We start from the raw sequence: 21,913 nt of genomic DNA on the forward strand, positions 1-21,913 counted from the left end.
ATTTATGGGTCCACTTCTGACTTACGTTGGAGGGGCTGTGTGGAACAGAGGTCCTTTCTCCACATCTGGTGGACTTGCCCAAAAATCGCCTCTTTCTGGGATGTTGTAGCTGCTCTGATCAGTGAGGTCACTATGGTCCAAGTTTCCAAATGCCCATGGTCCTTTCTCATAGGTTCTCCTATATAGATCCTGGATATGTACCCGAAGAAACTGTCTGTCCAGATACTTAACGCTGCTGGATGCCTAGTTTCAAAACACTGTAAAAATCTAGATCCCCCTTCCAGACAGCAACTACTCAATACAATCTATTTTTGGCGACTATGGAAAAAATGTCAGCATACTTAAATAAGAAAACCCACAAATTCTCTTAAATTTGGGGCGATTGGTTTATATACAATAACTCCTCTGGCCCTGCTCCAATGCCTGATGAAGCTCAGAATGTTTCGGCTCTCTTCCTATGAACAGGGTCGGGTAGGCCAAATTCTATTCTATTTTTAGGTAGGATAATACTTGATTCACCGCTCCAATTGGCCTCCGGGGGTTCAAGGTTTGGTCTCACCCCCACCCCTTTTTTCTTTCTTCCTTCCTTCTTTTACTTATGCATACACCTGTATATCCTATTGAATGCCTCATGTTATTTGTGTTTGCCCGCTTGTATTTGAGTGGTAAACTTGTGTATTGCATACTTAAACTTTAAATAAAGTTTTTATTAAAAGACAACTTAGCTAAAATGGTAACTGTAGTAGCATGCAAATGCAACCAATCTCTGTTTTATGCATTTACTAAATGAATCAGCAGTGTTAAGTATTGCACATAGTTTTCCTCTATTCAACTTTGTATACCTCCCACTACCTATTTAGATTGAAATCTCCTCAGGGCAGGAGCAACTGTGCTGGCCAATAGTTTCCTGCTGCTCCATTCGGACACACCTTTCACAGCCCGAGGGGTTGGGGTGGGGAGCTTTGGTGAACAATCGCAAACCCAAAGCTGCGTGATAACAGTAGTGGAGGGACCCAAGTATTTAATGTGTGTGACTTTTAGTTTTCGGGCTACAACCATTGACACATATAAGTATGTGCAAGTCTGTTAGATAACTTGACATATTTTAGTTCTGAGTTCCTTGTGAGGTCCTGGCCAGATTACAATGTATGCAAGTTCTGAGAACATGCTCCAGAACAGGGAGGTAGCCAGTGGTAGCCCAGAAGCTGACACAGAGATCTCGAGCTGAATGTCCCCTAAATGCAGTTGAGTCAGAGACCAAAGGGAGTCGGAGATAGTGAGCAAGTGAGTTGTTGAAGTGAAGGCTGCATTGGAGCGGAGCAGGGAGTGAGAGAAACCACTTTCTTAGAGAGTTTGTTCTTGAGTCAAGAGGTGCACTCCATTCTGTGAGATAAACAGGCGATTACTACTGTTATTTGTTGTTATGAGACAACCAGCACTAAAGTGTTAAGTGATTCAAATGCATACTAGAAACTAACTTGCTGCTACTAAGTATAATGTAGATTATTATTATTATTATTATTATTAGTAGTAGTAGTAGTAGACCGCATAAGGTGAAAGACTATGTTTTTATAAAACTACCTATTTGTTTGTCCAATAATAAGATGGCCTGGTGCCCATTCACATATATACATATTGATTTACATCAGTTCTACAATTATACTCTTTACTAATTTGGAGCTGCCATCATTATTTCTCCCAAGTGGCCATTACTTTAATATATGTGTAAACTGGTTAAAAAAAAGTGCCACGTAGTTTTGCATTGCTTGTTTCTTCGCTTGTCGTAGACTGTGACACAAATTTGACAGCAGACAAGAAGCAGCTGATTAGTGAGTTAGTGGTGTATTTATTCAGATATGGTAATAGGATTGATTTCCTATTGCCGCTTATTGCTTAATCACCTGTCGCCATCATTTATTGTTAAAATCTCAGCTATACTGGCTTGGAGCATTAAGGGTTAATTTACAGCTTCGCCGGGCCTGTCTGAGGGTAAGTGGTCTTGCATGACCCGTCATTTTCATCGGAGATAGGGTTTTTTGCCCGTTAATAATTAGAGCCCTTAATGAGTAAACTGAGCTGTATTCACAAACAAATATAGTTGAGTCTTTATATTTGTATGTATGTTGTTGTACATTAAAGGGGAACTCCAGAGGATTCTATTATCCAGGCGCACAAGCTTATATTCATTGCCCTTAGACAGATCACATCTGTTGTATACATGCCATTGTATCTAATGCACAAACCTCATCTTATCTGTTGTCATATCCAAGGGAAATAAATCTGCCTGGAAGTGGTTTCCCCCTATAAGATTTAGCTCTGATGAGAAAAGACCATGGGGTAAATGTATCAATGACCGGATTATTCATCGCCGGCGAGATCGGCGTCTTCAGCGCTTAAATTTAAAGCGGTGCTGCCTTGTAAAGGGAATCTTCCCTTTACAAGGCAGCGCCGCTTTAAATTTAAGGGCTGAAGACGCCGATCTCGCCGGAGTTGAAGAATCCGGAGGTTCATACATTTACCCCCATAACTCTTGATATCTGTAGACAGAGACAATATAATTTAGAAATTAACTGAATTACAAAATAATGCAAAATCATTAAGATAATATGTTAGAATGACCATTTTTGACATAGTTAAGAAGAGCTCTTATTTATGATTCAAGTTAGTTCCCTTCTGAACATTCATTCAGCAATGACATCTAAGAAAATATTTTCATTTCCTCCAGTCTTCTCAGAAAAACAGTTCATACACATGTACATATGCTTAGTCTGTGCCATCCTATTTTCGCTATATACAGGGCATCTAACTAGGCTTCATATTATATCTGCTCACCTTAAATCCATAATCCCGATTCAAGAAAGTGGCACCAGTGTCTGGGACAGATACGAAGTCTGGTCTTATTTGATCCATAGCTCCCCTTACGTGTAAATATTTTCTTGGTTTTTGTAACAGTTTTGAAAAAAATCAATCAAGAAATTTCAACCACCTATGGGAAGAATAAATATTAGCTTTAAAAATAAGATTCTATCCAGCTGTTTTCAATTATAATAAAGGTGTGTTTGACTTGCTGTGACAGATGTAGATCCTGGGAACAGATGGTAGGACGGGAGACGTGTGACCTCCAAAACTTTCTCTGAATGTATGTTTTGATTTCATCTCTTTGCTTGACAGTCAGATACACAACGATCTGCAATGTTTCAAGAAAAGGATACATGGAATCCAGACATGGAATAGGTGTACTAAGCATCAATTGTTCTATGTGATGTACAGTGATCTTTATTTTATATACAAATTTCACTTCCCCTAATTAACATAGTGACCCCAATTTCACAAAGTGAAGGTATTAGCAAATGAACAGACATGGAGAAGATGAGATTGGATTTGGTGGATAACAAAGCTGAAGCCTCTCCCCTCCTTCTCTCTCTTTCTTTTAAGAAAGCTCTTATCCTGTCACCCAAAGTGTCCAGAAAAGTCAACTTAACCTGATCAAGTGACGTAAACCCGCAGCATGCAGCCAGAGAGATTGACTGTGGAAAGGAGGGGTGAAGTTAAAACTCATATGCCAATTAAGAGATAAAAAGTTTAAGGGGGTTTGAGCTGGTGTGTGAGTGTCTAGGCTAATCCATCACTGCTCAGTATATAACAGGAGAGAGGTCATCCAATCATCCATCCAAGTGACGGGTTTAGAGAGAAAGGGAAGAGGGAATAGATTGTGTGTAAGAAAGGGAGAGGAGGAGGGAAGGGACCAAGGGTATCTCAGCAAGTTAAAGAGAAATCTGGTGGTAGAGGGACGTGCAGGTTATGGCTGTATCATGGAATGAAGCTATATTTGCTGCTCGGAGGAAGCAGGATGAGGAAGAGACCACCAGAAGTAGCGTTTTCACATATACCAACAGCAATAACACACAGGGTGAGTAATATATTTGTCCTGGAAACAGCAGGTTAGCAATTCCTGGAAGGAACTTCAAGATAACCGATAACTCCAAATTAAACTAGAATTTTGATAAAACATCACTTTGAGGTACTAAATTTAAAATAAACGGTCTTGCATATAATCTCATTAGCTATCTGATTGCCAGACTATGTTAAAAAAGTAACTCTCTGCTATTTTCTTCAGTACTCTTTCACGCAACATTCAACCATTTATTTTAACACACATACGAGGAAAGCCTCAGATTTTGAAGAAATAATGATACTTGCTTTGTGAGTACTGACAACTTTTTGAAACATTTAGATAGATATTTGTTGTTATACATGCAATTACATGCATATGTTAGCTATGATGTAATTGTTTCATACAAACTTGTATTTTAGGTGTAATTTTCCTCTAATATTAAATTAATATTATTTTTTTTCATATAACTGCATTTGGGCCTCATTTACAAGTTGCAAAACAACACAACACAAAATTCTCTTTGGTGGTGCAGTTTCCCCTCCATTTGCCCAAGTGCACCAAGAAGCCATGTTTGCAGGGAAACAGGCTTGTGCCAGGTGATGGAAGGTGTTGAGGAAAGTGAAGGCGGTCCTTGCAAAGAATGGCATAGGTGACCCAGTGAACCTAGTTTTGTAGAGCAATGTATTATTATTATTATTATTATCATTTATTTGTTAGGCGCCACAAGGTATCCGCAGCGCCGCACACAGTACTAACAGTAGACTATACAGGGTGAAACCATACAGAACAATGAACAAAAAGTACCAATACTTCAGAAACTCCGGCTAGTCATATGCAGTAAAGACGGAGCGGAAGAACAGGTATGGAGACAGGAGGGGAGGGGGCCCTGCTCATACGAGCTTACATCCTAAGGGAGGGTAAACAGACCAGGCACAAGAGGAGCCAGTTGAGGCAAGAGGAGAGAAGGGAGGACGAGCAAAGGGAGGAGATGGGGTTAAGTAGATGGTTGGTAGGCTTTGAGGAAGAGGTGAGTTTTGAGTGCACGTTTGAAGGAGCACAGAGTAGGAGAGAGACGGATGGAACGAGGGAGGTCGTTCCAGAGAAGGGGGGCTGCACGGGAAAAGTCTTGGATTCTGCAGTGGGAAGAGGTGATAAGGGTGGAGGAGAGGCGGTGGTCGTTGGCCGAGCGCAGGGAGCGGGCAGGAGTGTGAATGGAGAGGAGGTTAGAGATATATGGGGCAGTAGAGTTGGAGAGAGCCTTGTAAGTCGTGGTGAGGAGTTTGAAAAGGATTCTGTAGGGAAAGGGGAGGCAGAGGAGGAGCGGCGTGAAAGGAAGATGAGTCTTGCGGCCGCATTGAGTATAGAGCGGAGGGGGGAGAGACGGGAGTGGGGGAGGCCAGTGAGGAGGAGGTTACAATAATCAAGGCGGGAGATAATGAGTGCGTGGATGATAGTTTTGGTGGCATCCTGAGAGAGAAAAGGACGGATGCGGGCGATGTTGCGTAGTTGGAAGCGACAGGCTTGGGCAAGGGAATGAATGTGGGGGGCAAAAGAGAGAGAGGAGTCGAGGGTGACACCCAGGCAGCGAAGTTGGGTGACAGAGGAGATGGTGGTGTTGTTGACGACAATAGAGAGGTCATCGTGGGATGGGAGTCTGGGCGAAGGGAAGACAATGAGTTCAGTATGTAAGAACGAGATTTCATTTGGTGGAGTGAGAATATTGAAATGAGACGGAGAGGGTGCATTTTTAGGAGTGTTCCTTACAGTACAGCGCAAATGGGTTTAGTTTTTACATCAGCTCTAAACTGGCAGATCTCGGGTCTCATCCTACACTTGTAATGATCCTTCCTGGTACAATTTATTGAGAGAAGCCCACCTATGGGCTCTTTTAAATTGCAGAAGTTCTCCTGATAACCTAAAGTAGGCATGGACCTTGATGTGTGCTAGTTGCTCCAGTGCAGTTGTAAACGAGCCTCATTGGCAGAAAAAGAAATGGAAAGGAACAATTCTGTGGCTAGACCTTAATGATCTTACACTCCAATTTCTGAGGAATTTGTTGCTTAAAGTTTTTTGTGCCATGGTATAAATGAGCAATTATGGTTATATATTAAACTAACTGATGGTTTGCTCATCTAGCTAAAAGCCCATTGTAATGCATTACTTTTAATTCCTGAATTGTTGCATCATTCCCCTACCTTTCCAAGGTTTCACCTGATTTCATAGAATCTGGCCCAGACCATCAAAGTGGTATAATGTTGATTGTGGGATTAGAAATATTTGCACAGGATAGTTTGGCAGGCCTGGCTACTACAGAACATTTCATTTGGCTAACAGGATATCTGCGGTATTGCTGCAATTTATACATAGATCTTCTTATTACTGCAAACTCCTGCTCATTGGCCTCCCCCTTAACCGTCTCGCTCCTTTTTAATCCATACTTAATGCTACAGCCCGACTTATCTACCTCTCCCGCCGGACTTCATCTACCTCCCCTCTCTGTCAAGCCCTTCACTGGCTCCCCCTTTGCTTCAGAATCCTCTTCAAACTCCTCACCCTCACTTATAAAGCCCTCTCTAATTCCACTGCTCCATATCTCTCCAACCTCATATCCACTCATACTCCTTATCGCCCATCCAACGACCGTCGCCTTACCTCCTATCTGGTCACCACCTCTTATTCCCACATTCATGACTTCTCCCGTGCTGCCCCCCTTCTCTGGAATGTTCTCTCCCATTCTATCACCTAGTCTGTCTGTCAGACTTCAAATGCTCCCTTTAAACCCACCTGTTCAGGTTAACCTACCCTTCCTCCTCCAATCCTCTTCTTTCTCACTCTAACTAACCTTTCTATACCTCACCCCTTTTTCTTACTCCTTGCTCCTCTTCCCTTAGTGTTCTTATCCCTCACCCCATCTTCCCACTCTGTGTCTGCTGTCTGTCTCCCCCTCATTTTTAGATTGTAAGCTTCCTTGAGCCCTCTTTCCTTGTGTCCTCCTCCTCTAGCTCCTTCGCCCTTAGCCCTCCGCCTCTTTTCTCCATTTCGCCACTTGATTCTTGCCCCCACCTTTCCTCCTCTTGCGTGCCTGCTCTTCTCCATCTCTGCCCTAATCCTGTTAGTGTTGCCCAGGCGCATCCCTTTCTTTACTCCCCCACTTCTCTCCTTCCCTTCCTATCTGTACATTGGAATTCACTTTTACCTCTTTGCCCTGTGCACTTCTCTCTGCTGAATTGGTACTTGTTTATACATATTGCACTTTGTCTATATTTTTTGTACTTTTCTTTTACTGCACTTTGCTTTGTACAATCTTGTATGTCATGTATTCTATGCTGTGTATTGTCATCCTGTACTGTTAGCCCAACCTCTATGTACGGCGCTGCGGACCCTTTGTGGCGACTCATAAATAAATGATGATAATAATAATAATTATTATTCCTAGGTCCATTTGAAGGTCCCAATTACCATATTGCACCACGATGGGTCTACAACATCACAACTTTCTGGATGATATTCGTAGTCGGGGCCTCTGTTTTCACAAATGGGCTGGTCTTGGTAGCTACATACAAATTCAAAAAGCTTCGACACCCCCTAAACTGGATACTGGTCAACCTGGCTATTGCTGACCTTGGGGAGACGGTTATTGCTAGCACCATCAGTATCTTCAACCAGATTTTTGGCTACTTCATCCTTGGCCACCCACTGTGTGTAATTGAAGGCTACACTGTTTCAGTCTGCGGTAAGATAATGTGACATTGCTACAATAGGCACTGTGAGACAAGTTAGTACATGAAATTGTGTATATATTTTGTTACAGTGGAAATTAAAACTAATTGATCTCTATGATTTACTTAAATAAATTATATATCATATAACATACTAGTAAGTTAATTGGCTGCTATCACAAATTGACCCTAGTCTGTCTCTCTTTCTCTGTCTGTGTGTGTGTATGTTAGGGAATTTAGAGTGTAAGCTCCAATGGGGCAGGGACTGACGTGAGTGAGTTCTCTGTACAGCGCTGCGGAATTAGTGGCGCTATCTAAATAAATGGTGATGATGATGATACTTTAATCTCTGATCTCCACTAAGAAAAAAAAAAACAGATGCCACACAGGAAGATTTGAACACCATGGTTGGTTTCACATTGTTAAGGACATAATTCCTTTGATTTTTAAAGTTATGGTTCCTCTCTATGAAGAGCAGAGAAACCAGGCACCCTCAGGGGACATACCTTGGTCAATTACTGTGGGGGTACAGGAGGCTATAGGCAGGGCTGTCCCTAGAATGGTGTAAGGCTGGGGGCATATTATCTTGTGCATGGCTCCTTTTTTAAAATAAAATTGAAGACCTCCCCCATATTGATTATAGAGCAGCTCTTATAACAGTTAATCTCCTCTCCAATGATTGTATATTAATATATATAAGTATATAATATGGAAACTGGTGACTGCATTAAAAAATGACATCCGTGCAACAGACTATGCAGACGCTGCACATATATATATGACTATAAAGAGGCATATTGGCTATATGTTTGCAAGTGAGGCTATATATCGAGCACACAGTACTATTGGCGTGTTATATGGGGCTGTGTGAGGACATAATATACATAGTACTTGCATGCCTGACATATCACACACGTTAAACAATTATTCCTTATTCCGTAGCACACTTATTGCAGTATAAGTAAAAGCGTAAAAGTACAGCTTTTTTTCCCCACGCCAGTACACTAAATTTATAATATTTGTTTGTCGATTTAATTTTTTTTGTGGCAGGTTTTACAGTACACATTTATTTCCAACAATGAAATTGTAACAAAAAATGAAAGCGTGTGCTGCCCTGTATCTTAAAGTGATAAAGACGATTGTCGCATGTGACTTGTGGACGGCGTTTAAAGATGGCTGCACTTAGGTCAGCTCTGGTCCAGCGCTCCACATAACCATTTCCTAACAAATACAAGACTGTTAAAATGTGTGAAGATAGGAGATTACAGAGTAGTGCTGGTGAGTGTCATCACACCAAGGATGGGGATGTTTTGAAGAACTACTTGATTGATATCTTAGTTCAGCTGCTGGACCCAGAGAGTTCAACCGTCATTGCTGTTCTCTGTTCGTCGTCTGGTGATTTCCGTGGCTTTCTTGATGGCAGAAGCTTCCTCCATAACTTCTGCAAACATGGGGAACAAGTGTCCGAGTTCTGTGTTCAGCAGTGAGCAACAAGCCATAGAATTATACCGGGCACAGAGCTGCTCCATGCTGGCCATAACCACAAGAGTGCCTGTGAAGCACAAAAGCAAATCTGTTTCCAGAACCAGAAGAGGATGGAGGTTCTCTTATGACAAAGGGTGAAGGACAGTCATTGTTGCCAGCAGCTCTCCTAATATTTCTTCAATGACTAGTTCATGTCTCCACCTTCTACTGTCTCTCCTCATGCCAGCCTTAACACACCACCTGTAGTCGCACAAAAATGCAAGTCGCAATGGCTACTTTAATGTAAGCAGCTGAAAATGCTGCTGTCTTACAGCAACCACATGCACTTTTCACACAACCAGCTATAGTTGTTATCTTGCTAACATATGTATCAATTGTTCGCCACACCTCTCAGATTGTAAACTCATTTGGATAGGGCCAACTTTTGCTTCATGTCATTGTATGTCATTTATTTTTATCAATGTACATTGCAATGTAATATATTGGTGCTTTAGAAATCAAGGTTAATAATAATAATTGTTATTATTATTATTTGAATTTATTGGCTTATATGTCTTACTGTACCTTTGGCAAAATACATTGATTTTATGCTGTGGCTTCCATATGTGATTTTTAGCAATGTCTTTATATCAGCAGACACAGTTGTTGTATTTTCATGGCCCTGCCCCAGGCAAAGAAAATAAAAACATTTTTATCTGCAGTAAGGACACTCCATAGACCATACCACCCAACTGTCCCGATTTAGGCAGGACAATGCCATTTTGCAGACCCCAAATGGGGCAGTGTTTATTGGCAAGTGGGTGGTGCTTCATCACAAAGTGCTGTGGTTGGGTGGTTTATGGTGCGTGTGTGTGAAATAGGGTGTGTCTTGTACAGATCGAGAACGGGGCTTGTTTTGTGGGTATGCATAGTCAGCAATAGCAAACCTGTAACTGTAACATAGTAATACTACTGTTATTCTGTTTTCATATTCAAGGAATGTGTAACATGTATTTAATCATAATACTATCTTTCTGATTGTGATGTGCTTTGAGTCCTATGGGAGAAAAGCTATGCAAATATTATTTTATATTATTAATAAAAATAGTTTCATTAGAAAAAGCATTAAACACATAAGAATACCTAGGGGTAAATGTATGAACATGCGGGTTCTTCAACACCCGTGGGTTCAGCGTGTTCGGCGATTAATTTCAAGCGGCGCTGCATTGTAAAGGGAAGTTTCCCTTTACAATGCAGCGCCGCTTGAAATTTAATTGCCGAACACGCTGAACACGCGGGTGTTGAAGAACCCGCATGTTCATACATTTACCCCCTAATGTGTGTACATTACTTAAAGCTGGGACTAATTACTTGCTACAATCTCTCTCTAGGGAGGGAGGGACAGACCTTTAAAACTATGAGCAGTAATCAGGGCATGACTCCTTAACCCCCTGACTCCACCCTCAGGCTACAGTTGACATGTGTCTTGCCATCATATCATTCTTTAGGATTAACTAAATAAAATCAATTGATATAAATGTGGTAACAATTGGATATAATGTGATATTCTCTATCAGGATAGCTTTAGTGATTAGCCACAGATCACATTACTAGGACCCCACTATTTTTCAACATATAAAAGGTACTCCAATACATGAGTGTACCAAGTTTAAATAATATTGCAGTTCATTATAAAAAAAATACATACACTTTATTATGTTCCCTAGTATAGATGATGCTGTTTGCATTTTGGGGTTAAGATCATATTTGCCAACTTTTGGAAACTTAATTCTGGAAGATCACGGGCAGGGGGGCGTGGTTGGAGGGCGGGAAGAGCGGGGTGCGACGAATCGCGTCATTTCTGGCCCCGCCCCACGACAAAATGCCTTTTTTGTTGCTGGGGGCGGGGCCAAAATGACGCGATTCACCGCGAATCGCGTCATTTTGAGGAGCAAGTTGCCGTATGCGGGACACTTGCCTGCTCTCCCTGGAGTCCAGGAGTCCTACCCGAATTTCGTGAGTCTCCTGGACATTCTGGGAGAGTTAGCAAGTATGGATAAGATTTAGAGCTGTGGTAAAGTGTGTGGCTAAGACTATGGTTATGTCTAGAGTAAAAGCTTGGTATAGTTTAAGTTTTGGGTGTAAGGCTAAAGTTAATGTAAAGTAATGTTAGGCCAGGGCTCGGATTAGTACTAGAAATATGGTAAGCTGTCTTGAACAACTAAAATATACAGAGAGTTGTTGATGCAAACAGTTAAAGATGTAATATTCCAGTTTGCAAGCTAACATTAGCATTTAATTTAATATATATTATATATAAAAACAGTGTTAAAGGTACTGATGTTTTTTATGTAGAATCATGTGAAACACTTTCCATTCATATTTGTAACCTAATGGTTAAATGTGTTAATGACTGTTCTTTCTCCAGGAATCACTGGACTCTGGTCCTTAACAGTAATTGCCTGGGAACGATGGTTTGTGGTCTGCAAACCTTTTGGAAACATTAAATTCGATGGAAAACTGGCTGCTGGTGGCATAGTGTTCTCATGGGTTTGGGCAGGTGTTTGGTGTGCGCCTCCAATATTTGGCTGGAGCAGGTAAGTTCAGTTGAATCATTTTATGTTGTACCCAGGTATTGTCAATGTTATAGAGCATGTTGACCTACAAGCTTTTTAAATAACATGTATGGTGAAAAGCTCTCTAATTCCCAGCAGCCAATCAGATTATTAGCCTAACCTGCACTAGACTGATCAAAACTAACATCTGTTATTTAGTACCTCGGTATTAAATGGTGTTCCTAGTCTATGGACAACAGCATGTCTGCTGAAGGTCATGAAGCAAAGGCAGGCAGTGCTGTCATTGGCAGGTCCTATGAGTTTACCTTCTCATTAGAACACACAGTAAGCCACTTACCACATCATCATCATCATCATCATTTATTTAAATTGCACCAGCAAATTCCGTAGCGCTTTACAATTGTTTTAATATCTCCAGCAAGCCCCATACTCCAAACGTAATGTAACGGCAAGTTCCATTGGCATATACACTAAGCCCCTCATCACAAATTTACTTTGTTACCTGTCAAGTTCAAACTTGTACTATTGAGTTTACATATGGAAGGTGTGAACTAGCCATGTGTCTACCATACCAAACTCTCTTGTTCTAATCTTCCACTGGCCCATCCAGTAAGTCTACCCGGGGCTTCATTTTAAAACCAGCATGGTATGCAAATATAAAGAATAGTATAACTGCTATTATATGGCATACTCCATACCACTATACAATATAGCCACATACATAGCTCCATGCCAATATACAGATCTTCCTCTACCTGCCAGTATACTGTATGCCCTATGCCACTCTGTGCTTTAGGGAGACCCTGCTCCTTCTGCCAGTTATGCATTACAATACAATACATGGGGTGCTTGCAAGCACTACACTACAACGCCAGGGGAGGGAGCTTGTCTGTCATTCTAAATCACTACTACCATACAAGAGCTGTTGTCAGAAACCAGTATTGTGCCTTGTATTAGACTGAGTTGATACATATGCAAAGTGAACATGCTTGGTGCTCTAGTCCATGAAATTGTCCAATCTCATGGACTAAAGAACACACTGACCACCAATGTCTTAAATTATTGTAGGTACCTGAAGCTCTGTGAGCAAGGTGGAGTGGTGGGATTCATATTATATAACATGGGTGAGAGTAACACGTACTATGGTTAGCGCTTAGATGTGCCTTTGCATCTGTGGATGGGTATTTTTCTATATATGCAGGAGTTCCTTTTAGAGAATCTAAGGTTCGGTAGATCTTTTAGTCAATATCAACAACTGGTTTCACAACCTGACACAAATCTTGTAATGTCTACCTGCAGGTACTGGCCCCATGGACTGAAGACCTCTTGTGGTCCAGATGTGTTCAGTGGTAACTCTGACCCCGGAATTCAGTCTTACATGATGGTGCTCATGACCACATGTTGTATTATTCCTCTGGCCGTCATTGTCCTTTGTTACATACATGTCTGGTGGGCCATTCGAAAGGTGAGACTGGAATGTAAATAAAAATGTATCTGTCACATATAGATACATTCTGAATGTGAAGTAGAGATTATTGGGCTTTATAGCCACAGATCACAATGACCTTTTCTGTTGATTGCTTAAAGGAAGCTGTCAAAAACTACCAATTATTACAGTATATCAAAATATTGTCTGGTACAATGTGAAGCACTTGCATCAGGAGATAAAAGATATTGTGCACAATTTGCAGTGTTTCATAAAATAATTAAAATTTTCCGAAGGCATAACATTCCAAGAGAAAAAAGACCATGGTGTAAATTTATCAAGCAGCGAGTTTCCGGCAAGTTTGAAAAGTGGAGATGTTGCTATAGGCAACATCTCCACTTTTCAAACGTGCCGGAAACTTGCAGCTTGATAAGTTTACCCCATGTCCCTAATTTGCTCACACCACACCCACACTCTGATTAACTCACTATCCCCAGCCATTCCACTATTTTGTCCATCCACAATCCAATAGGTGAATACATTGGTCTATGTGAAAATTAGACAGCTGGGTGTTAGCACATTACATCAGGACTATATCCCCCAAAATCAATCTCTCCATGCCTAGTACCCCTGTGAGTTTGCTAGTTTAGGGCAGGGGGCTTAATTTATAAATGAGATGGAAAATGCTGTCCGCATTGCAATATATGTCATGACTGGCCAGGGGACTCACCAGTAGTGAGGTGTACCTGAACCAAGAAGACGTCCTAGGGTAGGATGTGAGCCAGTCACTTGACGCTCACATGTAAACCCAGGATGCACTCTTTGGCCAGGTAGGATGTCCAGTGGTTTCTATACCCTTTAAGCTCTTACATAAAGAATATCCATAATATTGTTTGTTGCAACCATAGCTTTTTCCATTTCTATTAAGTGTTTTATCTTTGCTTAGTCAAAAGTTCACCATGTCAAAATAAAATAATTTAATCATTAGTCATGCAGCTAAAGCCTCATAAAACATCTCTATTCCATTTTAGATAAATAGGACCTGGTTTAGAAAGCAAGTCCATGTGCACCGCGTAAAAATACGACTTGGGTAAACCTTGTCCACTGCTCATGCACAGAACTCGTGGCCATATTCAGTAGTTGAGTGTATCTTATTCTAATTAGGAAATTTCCCAAATGCTCCATAACAAAAATAGTGCTTGCCTGCAAATACACAAGAGTGTCATCACACCCACAATGAATAATTTGAATTTTGTATCTGTAGTAGCACTCATTTGTGCATAATAATGATTCTACTCCCCAGTAGAGATGCTCGGGCAAGGTTTTCTGAAAACCGAGCCCACCTGAATTTAGTGGATCCTAGTAGGCTCGCAAGCTGACTCGGTGCTTTCGCGCGTCCTCGGATCTGAATCAAGGCAAAACGTCATTGTTGTGTTGTCGGATCTCGCGGGTTTTGGATTCCATAAGTACCTCCCTCCACAAGGAGATCCAGCCCCATTGCTCACACGGAAACAGGGGTAGCAGTGTTCTTGTCACTCTCCAGTCTCCAGTGCCATTGCTCATACAGAAACAGGAGAGGTAGCAGTGTTCTTGTCACTCTCCAGTCTCCAGTGCCATTGCTCATACAGAAACAGGAGAGGTAGCAGTGTTCTTGTCACTCTCCAGTCTCCAGTGCCATTGCTCATACAGAAACAGGAGAGGTAGCAGTGTTCTTGTCACTCTCCAGTCTCCAGTGCCATTGCTCACACAGAAACAGGAGTGGTAGCAGTGTTCTTGTCACTTGACAAAAATTGTCTGGAAATGACTGGAAATTAATGTTATTGGGGTTAATAATAATGTAGGAACAAAAAAAGAGCCAAATTATGTGATTTTAGAAAAAAATTAGGGATTTCAGAAAAACAATAGGGTTCCAAAACCAAAACTAAAACCAAAACACACAAGGCCGGTTTTGTCAAAACCAAAACACGAAGTTAATCCAGATCCAAAACCAAAACACCGGGGGTCAGTGAACATCTCTACTCCCCAGTAGTATTCAAACCTTGTTTTCGTTTTTAATCGCCTTACCCACTTTTGTGTTTTGTACTCACCCAACAAGGAGGAATATTATTTCTTTCTTCTATTGTGCTGCCTCCAGTGTTTCTGACTGCTTCTTCCCACAGAAGAAAATTCAGGGGTTATATTTACTAAACTGCGGAAGTGAAGATGTTTCCTATAGCAACCAATCAGATTCTAGCTGTCATTTTGTAGAATGTACTAAATAAATGATAACTAGAATCTGATTGGTTGGTTTAGTAGAAATACCCCTAGGATTTTTCCTCAATCTTCTTGCAATGGGCTCTTCATTTGGAATTTTGAAATTCTTTCTAGGTTTATCCACACATACTTCTTCCTTTAGTAGTCATTTAAATGAAAGAAAGAGAGTAAAATAGAACATAAATCCTGGCATATTACCATTTATTTACAAACTTTGAAAATAAGTTTATGTACTAACAAATTATTAAAATTTATACATGTAAAATATCCCCCTTCTGTGGTGCTGAAAGTATTCTCACCAAACATTGTCGGAAAGTGTGAATTTGAAACACAAATATAGAAGTTGTCTCCTAGATGTATAGGATTCTCATCACATTAACAGCTTTTGTCTTCTGTTAAGAACTTGTCTGCATTCCCAGTATACCACCAACACCTTTACCCCACAAGGTCTTGAGCACCATCGCTGATAAAAAAATTAATTTATTCAGTATATTATACTTGTGCCCACTTGCGTTTGGAGAAGTGGAACAGGTGTGTTCACATGTAAATTCAGTTCAATAGGGACGCGGAGATGTAAGTTGCATAGAAATGTGTCCAATTTTGATTTGCCTTTTAGGAGGCGTATCTTTGAATGTCCCATAGGCCCGGTGCAAATTTCCAAGTTGGTGTTCTCTTTCAATGATTTTGCAGATTTAAAATCGTACTTAGAGGTATATTTACTAAACGGCGGGTTTGAAAAAGTGGAGATGTTGCCAATAGCAACCAATCATATTCTAACTATCATTTATTTAGTGCATTTTACAAAATGAAAGCTAGAATCTGATTGGTTGCTGTAAACAACATCTCCACTTCTTCAAACCCGCAGTTTAGTAAATATACCCCTTAGTCTTTGAGTGGAAATGTTTGCTTTGGTGGTGAGATTTTATGTCAGCCATATGTAACTATGTTTGTAAATCTTTAATCCACCAGGTTGCTCAGCAGCAGAAGGAGTCAGAATCCACTCAGAAAGCCGAGCGGGAGGTGTCCCGGATGGTAGTTGTGATGATCATCGCTTATTGCTTTTGCTGGGGGCCATATACAATTTTTGCTTGTTTTGCTGCTGCCAACCCAGGCTACAGTTTCCACCCTTTGGCTGCCTCATTGCCTGCTTATTTTGCCAAGAGTGCCACTATTTACAACCCAATTATCTATGTCTTCATGAACAGACAGGTTGGTGCAGTGTTAAACTAACCACAAGCATAGTTATTTTATTTCACTGTAGAGAATATTAATCTCCCTTTCTGTTGCTGTATCCTCACCATCTCCTGTGGTTCAGCCTCACATGCTATCCAGCAAAGTGACATACTTTTAAGGAGTGAGCATAGTTTGTTAATGGGTAAGATATCAGATAGAGGAAGAAAACAATCAGTAAGGTTGGGTACATACTACAGGGTTTTCAGCCAATGACCAGACCAATCACACCATAAATGGCCGTTCAGCCCGATATTACATTAGTGTGTACACTCCAACAATTATCGTTCCAAATAAAATCATATTGTTTGATTTGATTTTTAAACTGGACTAAACATCTCGATCAACGATGGAACAATGTCGTTCCAATTCTGTGGTGTGTATACACCGGCAGTATCCATAGATCTCTATGGAGTGTGCAGAGTCACCATCTTTTCAGTTGAAGGTTATTACAGATGAAGAGCACAGATCTGAAGGTAAATCGTGTAATATGTGTTTAGTATGTACACACGAATCGGCGTGCTGATCGGGACTTTTTTTATTTTCAGTCGTTGGTAAAATCTTTAAGGATATTGCATTGGGAGAAATTTTGTATAGTGTGTACCCAGCCTTAGACTACAGTTTTAGGCTGATTACTGCACTGACAAAGCTAGTTTGTTCACTAGAAGCTACTAAACAAATACCCCATTCAATTGCTAAGCAATGTAGGAAGTGTAAAGATATAGAAAGTTTGCTGTGGGTCTTGTTCAGTGCAATAGAGCCTAACCAAATGGCAGCTCCTTGTTAGATGTTCAGTTATTTATTAATACAGTATTTCTTCCCCGTTTGGGAAAGACAGGCAAAAAGAAAATTAATGGATCTTATAGTTCCATTACTATCACTTATAATCATTACTATCACGTATCACTTATACAGTACCTCAAAATGGAAGTAGTCTACCAGCAACTGGGTCTGAATGTGGATGTGGTTGAGCATTGGCCCAAACTAGTCAGGCTTTTGGTGAATCGGGGGCTTAGTAGGACAAGGGTGGAGCTTATTTTGTCCTGATTTTGGGAGGTATGTATAAGGGATATATAACTATTTCTAAGATGCATTAATGAAGATACAATTGTATGCCGCAAGTATTTGAAAAGAGATTGTTCTAGTCAGAAAAGCTTGAGGATCATTTTTTTTAATCTGTTTTCTCTCTCACCAAAATCATTTTATTTTCCTTCCCGTAGTTCCGGAACAGCATTTATCAGCTCTTTGGCAAAAAGGTTGATGATGGGTCAGAACTATCCACTACTTCTCGGACAGAAGTGTCATCGGTTTCCAATTCTTCTGTGTCACCTTCATAAATGTCCGGGAATGTTTCTCCCCAGTTCTTTCCTATTCTCTGCACATTTTGTATATATATTCGTTGCAAGAGCAGCTATGATTTTCTTGTTCTACTTACAAATGCATTGTGTTTGCATTTGTACTCCCGTTTTCACTGTGTATTGTCACAGTATCCCATGACTCCAATGCGTTAGCATTATAAACACATTAAATTTCATAAAATGTTGTTACTGGCCTGAATGGTATCTATGAAAAAAATGACAATGGAAACATATGTTGTGAACAGCAGAACTGTTCAGCTCCGACTGCAAAATGTAACAAGATAAGTACAATGTTAGTCCACACAGTGTTATACAGCAATAGTTTATGTTTCCTAAACAAAGCACATTGTGGTTTAGCACAAATGTGCAAACAAGTGAAGGGAAAAGTGGATACAGTGAATGAATGCACGTGGAATGAATAGTAAAAGCAGGCAGTGTAATTGAAGCAAGCAGAGGCATAACTAGACATTTGTGGGCACCAACGAAAGACTCCAATGTACCACACAAGTGTTAAAAAAATGCACACATACACATGGGCAGAGGAGACGTGGCCCACCGCAGCTCCGGACCCCTGCTGCTATGATACTTATGTCTTTGGAAGCAAGATAGTGGTTTTGAATATAGGAAGCAGGCAGATGGCGGGCTGTCAGGCATTAACAGTGACACTTGCACAGCTGTTTATTTTCTGGTCTGACGCTGGTATGACAGGCACGTTAGCCACAGTGGTGCTCAGCAAACCTTGTTCTGACTAAGATGAGCACTCTACAAAAACACTAAGGGCCTGATGCTCAGTCGTACTTACATCAGGGTTTTGGACATAAAATACGCAATTTCATACAGCAAATACGCACGAAGTATGCTACGCAAATTGTACAATATTAAGAATTGGCCACTTCTTACACTTGACTTCTTACGCTTATCAGGGGCGGACTTAGGGGCATATTTAAGAAAAAATGGTATTACACTATCGTGCACTTACCGTGTAATTTGGTCCAGAAAGTGTCCATCGCAAATTTATTAAAGTCCCATCGCACTGATGACTAATGAAAATGACTGCTTTTCACTTCAGATCGTTTTTGGGAGCAGTCACCATTCAACAGAATGGTGGCTGCTCCTGGCCGCAATCTAACAAGTCCCGAAAAAACATTTTTTCCGGGAACTTGTCATGTTAATGTACGTCAGCTGAAGCTGGCGTACATCATCGGAATGGAAGAAATCTAATGCTGTCAGCTCTGCTCTGAAGAGCAGAGCTGTACAGCGCATGTGTGGAGGGATCACATGATCCTTCCCTGTCACTCAGCGCGCTCTCTCTGCAACTATCGTTGCAGAGACAGAGAGGGGATCTGTGTGCGCATGTGCAGTTCTTAGAACTGGACATGCGCAATTGAAGAGTGAAGAGAAGACCCGGAGACAGCGCTTCCGAAGAGGGGGGTAAGTATGATTTTTTTTTATCACTGAAACAGCAGTTTTTCGGAACTGCTGTTTCTGTGCAGGGCTGTACATAAATGTGAGAAATAGTTCAATCCTTATCATTGCGATAAGGATTGAAAACTACTTTTCACTTTATGTGAATATTGATAAATGTGCCCCTTAGACTTTATTTTAGGGAGGGGGGTGAGTTAGCATAGCAAAAGGCACGCCCCCCCCCCCCCCCCCCCCTCATTCTGATTGTCTGGCTCCAGTTGACCCAGTCCCTCGCCCCTGATTGGCCACGCCCCTTCCATCTTTTGATCTGGGAAACAATTTAAAGGTTCCGCCACTGATGCTTATAGAGACGGGAAGAGGTGTGCAAGCAAAGGCAGACTGCAGTAAAGATGTGTTCATGTAATTGCAATATAATCAGACCCAGATACGTCTGTTAAGAGTTGCTGTGTAAATAAAAAGGTTTTCATAAATACATTTAAAAAAATGACGTGGCCACTTCACCCCTAAAGTGATCTTAACCTGAGCACACAAAAGATGTGCCCCCCCAGGCGCGGGCTGGCAGATGTCAGCCCAGGGGGCGCACAGGCGGCCGCATCACATTTATCGCTGGTAAAAAATGGCGATATTGCTTAAGGGGGGCGGCCGGTGATGCCTGTGGTAATTGTGAAAAAGTGATTTATTTCAATATGTAACAAGCTTCTGGTAATCAGTTTTGGTTGAAATAATCATACACAAAAATAAAGTGATTTCACATTTGTCTTAAAAGACCTGCAGCATATTTTATATAACTAAAATACATTTTGTTTAGTGAGTGTGAATTTAAATAGTGTAAGTGTAGCCATGTGTATTGCCAGGGACTTGTAGTTTCACAAGAGGTGGAAAGCTACAGGATGTATGAACAAACAGCCCATGTCTGTATTATCAGATAATACATTTTGTGACCACTCACAAACTCCAATACCAATAATGAATTCAATATTTTAACAAACTATTATCATCAAAATAAAATGTCTACAATGGTAAATAAATTGACATACCCATTGTCTTTCTCAATGTAATCTGCCCCATGTCAGCAGTTTTGAACTGAATAGCTTGGAAATATTTGGATTCTTTACTGAAGTGGCACCTGCCAGTGTACACATCTCCCAACTGTCCTGGAATCGGAACAAAAGTCCTGATCCGTAGGGCGGCGGGTCAATCCCCTCAAATTAAGACTGTCCCACCTCAATCGGTAGAGCTGGGAGCTATGAGTTCTCCATTCTTATGATTTCAGAGCAGAGACCAGTGTTTGGGGGTTGTTGGTGAAGTTGTGAATACCTGTTGAGTATGTGACATAGAACATTTAAAACAACTTGTCCTCCTGATATCACATAATGTGACTTATGATATAGGCTTTTATAAAATAATATCTAATAGGGTTTTGTACACTAGAACTTACAATTAATATATTTCTATATAGTCAGAAAAACACATTGGAATATATTTACAAAAACAGTACAATAGGTAGCTATGTAGAACAGTGATGGTCAACAGGAGACCCTAGGGCTGCATGTGGCACACCGGACCTTAACGGGTGGCCCCCAACTCCTTTCTGCTTTATGCCACAGCACTTATATTCTGTTCTATGCCCTCCAGAGCTTCACCTGTCGCCCCAAGTCAGCAGATCGTATAGCAGAGAATAAGACTGATCATGATCATGATTTCTGCTTTATTCGATCAGGTAAGAAATTTTTAGGCACGCCCTGTTTTGCACCATTGTGCTGCAAAGTTGTCTACTATTTTCAGGTCCACTTACACCATAGTTGCCTACTCTCCCAGAATGTCCAGGAGACTCACGAATTTCTGGGAGTTCTCCCAAACTCCCGGGAGAGCAGGCAATTCTCCCTGATCCTGGCTGGCTGTGTAATCTAAATGGAGGGGGTGGGGCCTAGTGACGTCATGGACCCATCGTGGCCCCACCCCCTGTTTTTATTGGTTCAGAGTAGTGATGTCCCTTTTGGGGGCGGGGCTAATGACACAATTCTTCGAGCCCCACCCCCATACACCCACCTGCACCCTGGACCTCCCGGGAATCATCTTGCCCATGTTGGCATGTATGATTTACACATGAGAACAGGCATTTTCTATCACGTGGACCTTTGTAATAAATAGGCGCAACAGGTAGACAGATGAGAACCTCCCTCCAGAATTACGGTGTGCCTGTGTCAGCCTGACACCTAACTTTCAAAAGTTTGTGCAAAATCCGGCCACCCAGACATCACCTTGATTTCTCACATTTGTTTGTCATAGCTTGTAACACTTGTTTATCTTTTATTAAAATGACTGCTGGTGTTATTATATAATGGTTTCTCTTTCTCTGATTAAATGTAGTTTTAACTTATTATGGAGATTGAAGGTAATGTGCAGCCCTTTTGAAGGTTAGAGGGCCACCCATGCGGCCCTAGAAGTGTATGAGATTGCCCATCTCTGATGCAGAAAAAGTGATGTTGCCCATAGCAAACACATGTCATATTTTAAACTACTTAAACATGACAAGGGGCGTCATTCAATTCGATGTGAGGTACTAT

The 21,913-nt window shown here is 41.1% G+C and overlaps 1 protein-coding gene across 1 annotated transcript; it reads left to right on the forward strand.

Annotated features, from left to right (window-relative positions):
* The first annotated feature begins 3,659 nt into the window (after positions 1–3,659).
* LOC142100935 (red-sensitive opsin) lies at positions 3,660–18,106 on the forward strand. Its single transcript, XM_075184857.1, has 6 exons — positions 3,660–3,910; positions 7,332–7,628; positions 11,507–11,675; positions 12,954–13,119; positions 16,303–16,542; positions 17,784–18,106. The coding sequence occupies exons 1-6, from the start codon at positions 3,802–3,804 to the stop codon at positions 17,898–17,900; spliced, it is 1,098 nt and encodes a 365-aa protein (XP_075040958.1). The 5' UTR covers positions 3,660–3,801; the 3' UTR covers positions 17,901–18,106.
* Positions 18,107–21,913: the final 3,807 nt, after the last annotated feature.

The sequence above is a fragment of the Mixophyes fleayi genome, chromosome 9 (genome assembly GCF_038048845.1).
Source record: "Mixophyes fleayi isolate aMixFle1 chromosome 9, aMixFle1.hap1, whole genome shotgun sequence".
NCBI classification, from domain to species: Eukaryota; Metazoa; Chordata; class Amphibia; order Anura; family Limnodynastidae; genus Mixophyes; species Mixophyes fleayi.

Bases quoted from the DNA above. Each gene is read 5' to 3' on its own strand.
- LOC142100935 (XM_075184857.1), top strand. From the start codon at position 3,802: ATGGCTGTATCATGGAATGAAGCTATATTTGCTGCTCGGAGGAAGCAG. The intron at 3,911-7,331 runs GTGAGTAATATA...TATTATTCCTAG, and splicing joins CAACAGCAATAACACACAGG to GTCCATTTGAAGGTCCCAAT. The intron at 7,629-11,506 runs GTAAGATAATGT...TTCTTTCTCCAG, and splicing joins CTACACTGTTTCAGTCTGCG to GAATCACTGGACTCTGGTCC.